The sequence below is a fragment of the Grammomys surdaster genome, unplaced genomic scaffold (assembly GCF_004785775.1).
Source record: "Grammomys surdaster isolate TR1022 unplaced genomic scaffold, NIH_TR_1.0 125701, whole genome shotgun sequence".
NCBI classification, from domain to species: domain Eukaryota; kingdom Metazoa; phylum Chordata; class Mammalia; order Rodentia; family Muridae; genus Grammomys; species Grammomys surdaster.
This window is the reverse complement of record NW_021620536.1, coordinates 1,573,604-1,580,640: the sequence shown is the minus strand read 5'-3', so window position 1 is coordinate 1,580,640 and position 7,037 is coordinate 1,573,604. Positions and strand designations below refer to the sequence as shown.

The following is a 7,037-nucleotide window of genomic DNA, read 5'->3' as shown; positions in this document are numbered from 1 at the left end:
AGAGAAAAGAAGGCAGTACCCAGAGCATGCTGGGTAAGAGAAAAGAAAGCACAGTAAAACACTGCTTCCCAGCCGTCTTGGAGGAATGTATGCATTCCAGGTTAGCAGTGTGGATTTCGTCTATGCATTCCTGTCCACACACATTCTTTCAGTAGTGCATTGTCTCCATAGCGCTCTTTCATAAATTGAAGACAGTGTCCCAACATGGTTTTAAAACTCAACCTATACAAAATACTGGAGTGAGACAGTGTCCTCCTCCTCTCCAGTTCAGCCCTTAGATAGAAGCTGAGCTAAAAATCCATGGGCAGCTGGGTGTTGGCACAAGCTTTTAATTCCATTTCGGAGCTGGAGTGTGGCCCTGGTTAAGAGGACATGTGCTTTTACAGAGGATCTAGGCCAGGTTCCCAGTCCTCACGCCGTCCAGAGCTCCACGTCCAGGGGGTCTGCAGTTCCTCCGTGGCCTCCACAGGGACCATATATACTTGCAAGCACTCATACACATAAAAGAAAAATTAAATTTTGAAAAGGTTAGAATACTGTATATTAAAGTTAAAAGTTCTCAGAAAAGTTACCAGTAGACATTTTTTTTTTTGAGTTGGGGCACAGAATCAGTCTGTGTAGCCTGTACTGCTCTGGAGCTTGCTATGTAGAGTTGGCCTTGAACTCCCAGAGCTCTGCCTCCTGAGTGTGGGGATTGGAGGTGTGCCGCCATGTCAGCAGAAACCCTTGTCAGCTTTGCCCGATGTCTCTGCTCGCTCTTTCACTTTGCAGCTTTATGAGATGATTTTTTTCATTGTCCGTTGCTACCACTTCTGTATTCTGCTCGATACTAACAAATAATATAAAATACTGTGATTTGTCTAAGGCTTGGCCTAGAAACTAAAAATCAGAATAATGTTGATATTATGATTGTGTAGATACTACTCAGTCTATAAGTAGATCACGCATTTGAACACATATATGGTGGGCATTGAACCCAGGGCCTCCTGCAAGACAATCATGCCACCGTCTCAGCCCCGATTTTGCCAGCCAGGGAATCCGTATCATTCTCGGGTATTCTCATGGTCATTTCCTGAGTCAGACCCTACTGCTGTATATCTTACATATCTGTTACAGGTAGCCCTGTTCTTGCTTCCCTGTGAAGTCTGCTACCATCCTAAGCTACTCTTTTAAACAGAAACACTACATAGTGCTGACCATTCTGAACACTGGAATATCTATAACTATAGATTGCTTTGGCTGGATATTTAATTTTAGCTTCTAGCTGTCACTTCAGAAATTTAAAGAAGGGGATTGGAAGATGACCTGGAGGTTAAGAGCACCAGCTGCTCCCTGAGATGACCTGGGGTCAATTCCACACCCTTCTGTGGTGTGCGATTTTCATAGTTCCTGATCTTCTCGGATACACTTAGTTTCTTTCCTCTGGAAGAGTCCAGTGTCTTCCATTTAGAGGTGTTTCTCCTGCTTGTTTTCCCTGTGCCTGATTTCTCCCTGTCGTTAGCTGGTGCCTGGCCCTCAGCTGTGTCTGTGGCTGACACTGGAGTCTAAGTTCTGGATATTCTCTTATATTAGTCTTTGGATCACCAAACTGTCTTTAGGATCACTTTTATTATTTACTTCAGTCACTTATTTTTTTATTTCAGAATTTGGGTTTATTTTATTTTTTAATGTACTTAATTTTCCTTTTCTTTATACAAGATTATTGTTTTACATGCATTTGGAATCTTATGATCTGTGTGAAGTATTTTCAGAGCTCTCAGAACGTTATTTGCAGTCAGTTTATTATCTTTGCCTTTTTTCCTCTTCTGCTGCTATTTTTCCCAGCTGTCTGTCATACCTGGTTTCATATTCACAGTGTGAGTAACAGACTCGGTGAAGGGTATCCTAAGGCACCCCTCACTGATTTCTCCACACACATAAGCCTGGCCTCAGTTGTTGTCTTCCTCAGGCAGCCAATGCTTCATGTGCCCATGGAGCTGTCTGACGCCTGCCTGGGAGCATGTCATCTTGGAGACACCGGTGTCCATGACAGACGAGCGAGAGAAAATGTGGTTTAGGGATCGTCATGTGATCAGGAGATTCTGTGTAATCATGTGATCATTAGGAGATCTTGTGTAATCTGTGGCTCAGTGGTAGATAGCTACAAGAAATGCCCAGTGAGGTCAGAGGTCTGTTTCTAAGTGGCTGGTTTATGGAGTTGGGGATTTTTCTGATATCAGTTTTATGCTGTGTGTTCTCTGTGTCATAAGTTCTCCAAATACTCTGTTCATGAAAAGCCCAGAAGTTGACGAACTACTAAGTGAAGTCTATGATTTTTTATTATTTATGTTATTTAAAAGTTTTTAGCTTAAATATGTGGGTGTTATGCCTGAATGTTGTATGTCTATGCACCATGTGTGTGCCTAGTGCCCTCAGAGGCCAAAAGAGGACATTACATCACCCGAATTGGTGTTATAGACTGTCGTGAACCATCCTTTGGGTGCTGGGAATTGAGCCCAGGTCCTCTGTAAGAGCAACAGGTGCTCTTAACCATTGCAACCATCTCTCCAGCTCCCAGTTTTTATTTTTTAAACATCCTTTTCTTGAGTATTGTTTAGTTTCTAGGAGACTGTTTCATAGAAGAACGTACAGGTGGCCAGAGGGGAGACAGCTGAGAAGTTAGGAGACTTAGCAATGGAGTTAACTCACTCATCTTTGTTCACTAGAGAAAGGCGTTTGAAGAAGAGCGAGCCAGCTGGGTAAAGCAGCAGTTTTTAAACATGACGACCTTTGACCACCAGAACTCAGAAAATGTGAAACTTTTCAGTGCCTTCTCAGGAAGTAAGTGTTCACATGTGTCTATTCAGAATGTGTGCAAGTCAGGTGCAGAGCGAGTTTGCATCCCAGTGTACATGGGAGGGCCTATCTATGGAGCCAAAGACGTCTCTAAAAGAAGTGTTTTCTCTTTAATCTCTTTCTGCCTAGCTGTGTCAGGTTCTGTCGATCAGAGCCAGAACTCAACCCCTAACAGGCTACCACTTTACCAAGGAGCCCTACCCCTAACCCCAAAATCAGCTGAATGCTTTATTTACTTCAGAGTGGGGCTCATGGAAAGAGCATGCATATAAAAAGTGTGTTGGGGAGTTCATGATAATGCCATGCTCTTGAAAATTCATCATCTTAGAAACTGACCATTTTTAATGACGAGGCCCCTCTGTTTGCAGATGTGACAGAGATGGCAGTTAATTTATTTGTTCTCAAATCCCACTCCAAATTGCAAATGATTGATCCTGGTTGGTGATGTCTGTGATTGATATTTTACCATGTGCCCTGCTCTTTCTCTTATGTGTAAACCAGGTTCTGATCCAGACAATCTTATAGTCCACTCACGGCCACGGCAAAAGAAGCCACACAGTGTGGCGAATGGGGTGCCAGCTTGCACATCAAAACTGACGAAGTCTCTTCCTGCTTCACCTTCTTCTTCAGACTTTTGCCAAACACATTCATATGTGTCTGAACACAGGTATTTGCCTTTCAATGACCTTTTCACATACTTCTAAAAATGGTTAACATTGTATTGCTTAGGAGAAATTGGTGGTGGTGGTGTGTGGGTGTGCGTATCTTATGTATGACAGTGGACACTTTGGGAAGAAATTAGATTGACTTATCCATGCTGTCTGCACAGAGATTGCCAGCGTGTGAGAGAGGCTTCATGCTAGGTTTAGAACTCCGGTAGATCTGGCCTCCACTCGTGCCTGTCTCTGTTTAAATTTAAAGTACGCACTTGTGGGCCCGTGGTGGTGCACAGCTTTCATCCGGTACTCGAGCAGGCCATCTGCTGTACGTGGAGAGTTCTAAGTCAGTCAGGCTACGTAACGAGGCCCTGCCTTAGAAGAGAGACTGAGGTGATTATGTCAGGAATCACTTACAAATCTAAGGACTTTAACCGTATTGAAGAATGCCATTTTGATAGTTTTTCAGAGTACCTAATTTAAGTTTCTTTGGTATGCCCATTACACGGGTCTTGAAGACCAAAGAGCCAAGAAAAACCACTTCCTCAGGTTGATAAAATTCCTGCCTGAGGTGAAGGTATTAAAGCAGTTTATTCCCTACCCTTAGGACACGCACAGAAGATAATTTAGTCTATTTTTAGGTAAGAAATCTAAGAGCTGTGGAGCAAATATGAGAGAATTTTAAGCAAGAGGAGGGGAAAGAAAAACATAAGCTTTAAAAAAATAGTATTCCACGTTTTTCTATGGGAACAGATTGTGGAGTCAGTGCTGTGTACCAGGAGAGCAGGTCAGAAGGCACTGTGGAGGCTGAGACGATAGCTATCTGGGATTGCGTCATAAAGGGAACCCAGAGCCAGTCCAGTGAGGTGGGTTAGACATGGGAGTGGACATTGCCATGTGGGGTCCTGCTGCTCAGCCTCACCTCGTGGGCAGATGGAAATCTGAAGAGAGCACCTCAAGTGCATCCTCCTGGGTTCCAAAACATATTGTTAGTGCAGACGTGGGGCAGGCAGACTTGAGACTTTTGGGAATATAATGTAATTATCTGCTCTAAACCATCACCAAGGAGCAGATAATTAGCTACTGAGATTTACCTTATTTCCCCAACAGTTCCATCAGTGTGCTGAATATAACTCCTGAAGAAACTAAACCAAACGAGGTTGGAAGAGAAAATCCAGATCAGAAGTGGAGCGTGGTGTCAAGGCCCAGTTCGCGGGAGGGTTGCCACAGTGGGTGCTCGGCAGCTTACACAGGCTCTCGCGGAGAACGGGACGACTTACCGTAGACACATGGGCTGCAGTGCTTTTCCTAGATGTGTGTTAGAGGAACTGACACAGGGTGTAGCATAAAGTCAGTCATGGAATTTAAGATGCTTGGAGTTGTTTGTTTGGACTTCTCTGTCTTCCCCCAAAGAGCTGAAATGCTAAGCTACTTAAAAGGCTGTGAAAGCTTTGGCTGTGTGTTAGTAACAGAAGCATCTGGCTCTGTGAATAAAGGAATGTATGGTGTTTGGTTGGAAACAAGCACTGGAATGATTTCCTCTCCCAGGTACTGAGAAGAGCACTTTTAGGGACTGGTTACTGTAAACATTAATGCTTGTCCCAAGTATGGTTAGCATTGGAAGTTTAGCCTTTACTTGAATGTATACTGTAGATTTTTAACAAAGCAAGTTCTATATTTATTATGTTTAGTGTGATTTTGGGATTACCTCTTTCATATGTTTTATGTCTGTACATAAATATACATGACTATGTTAAGAGGCTTTAAGGTTTAAGAATTCCACACCACGCTTGAGTATAGTATTTCATGCCAATTAAACTGTTTTCAGTGGCACAGTGTTTACAGATGTGTTAGGACCACTGCCACAGGACAGCTAAAATTTTATTTCTAAGCCATTTGGGTAATAAAAATTCAAAGCCACTTCATAAGCTTAGTTCAGATAACTAGAACTACTAACATTACATTTTTGAGATTTTTAAAGCATTATATTTTATTTTATATATGTGGATGTTATGATTTCTAAGAGGAAAATTGATTATGAAGTAATGGGGGAAAGACAAAAGTATCTTTGAATAACAGTATAAGAGCATTGGATTGAGGTATTTGGATGATAAAGGGTATTTCAGATAGCCGGATGGTGATATTCTCCTTACCAGATGGGTGCCAGTACAGTAAGATCTGTACCAGCCAGGGCTCTATATCATTGCCAATAATTTTGTAATTAAAACATTTTCAACTAGATACCACTTCTAAAGAAATAAGAGAGTATAAAACATTGAATTTTATAACTGAGATGTGATACTCTAGACACCCTTGTGTCATTTCATTTCAGAACAATCTTAGGCTCTTTTCTGTCGCTTCTGCTGCATGTTTCTTCATAAGATGTTACTATGGACAGTAATGACAGTAACAATAAACGTAGATGTAGGCCCAGGCTTCTCCTGGATGAATTCTCACCCAGCAGCTTTTAAGTGCCTCACCCTGCTTGTTGTCTCTGCACATAGACGCCGACACAAGCCCTTGCTTGATGACAGGTAGTCCATCTGCCTTTCTCTTTCTGTGCCCCTGCTGTGACTGTTGCATTAAATTCATCATGCTACCAAAAGAGAAGCTTTGTGTTGTCCATTCACTGCATGACTGGGGGTTTTGCAGCAGGCACTGTCTAGCTGGGTCTGTAAGACAACCCGACCTGATGAGGCAGTGCAGCAGAGTAGGCGGCCTCTCCACAGCAGCCATGTTCACAGTTCCAGGAGCTAGCTCTTGAGTGTGAGTTACCACCTTCTGCCTGGTACACGATCATTTATTTTTTACTCTTTAAAGTTTGACATTGCAGGGGTGTTGCTGTAGTCCAGAAGATGAAACCCAGCTGGGATGTTGCACTTACTTTCTGGGGAAGTAAAGAAATCAGAGTCTTGAAGTAGTTACTGAATGTTTGTATCCCATGTCCCCACAGGGGTCTGTCTTAGGACATACTTTGCCAAATACAAATATGTTGTAGTAATTATTTAAAAATCGGCTTCTGGTCAAGTCGACTAAGCTGCAGCGGCTCTGCCTAGCTCAGCTGCCATGTTTCTCGGCCTGAGGCCACGTGCACGCTGCAGCTAGAACCAGCCTGCCAGAAACACCAGCCCTGCCACCCACTAGATCCCAGCGTGAGAGATGGCTCTGCCAATCTTCCATGATGTCTCCACAAGGCAGGGCATTGCCCAGACCATTCCGCCATCCATGCGGGCCCAGTAAGAGAATGAGACTCTAATTCTTATAGATTAATCAAAGGCTTTATATGTTTGATAATGATTAATAACAAGATGTCCATACAAAGAGAGTTGTATCTCAATTAGCTAACCTAATTATAAGTTTATAAGTTGTTCCCCACGAGTGCTCTCCATACCTGTGTGGTTCTCCATTCTCCTACATCTCTGCCCTCTCTAGCTCCTCCTCTTCCTTTTTTCTCTTCCTCTCCCAACTCCCCCTCTTCCTCTCCTTACTCCTCCCACCATTGCTCCTCCTACACAAATAGTTTTTCATTAAAACCATGCTTTATTC

The 7,037-nt window shown here is 42.9% G+C and overlaps 1 protein-coding gene across 3 annotated transcripts in view; it reads left to right on the top strand.

The window, feature by feature from the left end:
- Positions 1-6,096, top strand: part of Ssx2ip (SSX family member 2 interacting protein) — a 37,763-nt gene extending 31,667 nt beyond the window's left edge. For all 3 annotated transcript variants that reach the window (XM_028788093.1, XM_028788092.1, XM_028788094.1), the window contains exons 12-14: positions 2,706-2,820; positions 3,337-3,502; positions 4,602-6,096. In XM_028788093.1, coding sequence (XP_028643926.1) covers positions 2,706-2,820; positions 3,337-3,502; positions 4,602-4,776 — 456 coding nt within the window. In that variant the 3' untranslated portion in view covers positions 4,777-6,096. The remainder of the gene's footprint in view (positions 1-2,705; positions 2,821-3,336; positions 3,503-4,601) is intronic.
- Positions 6,097-7,037: the final 941 nt, after the last annotated feature.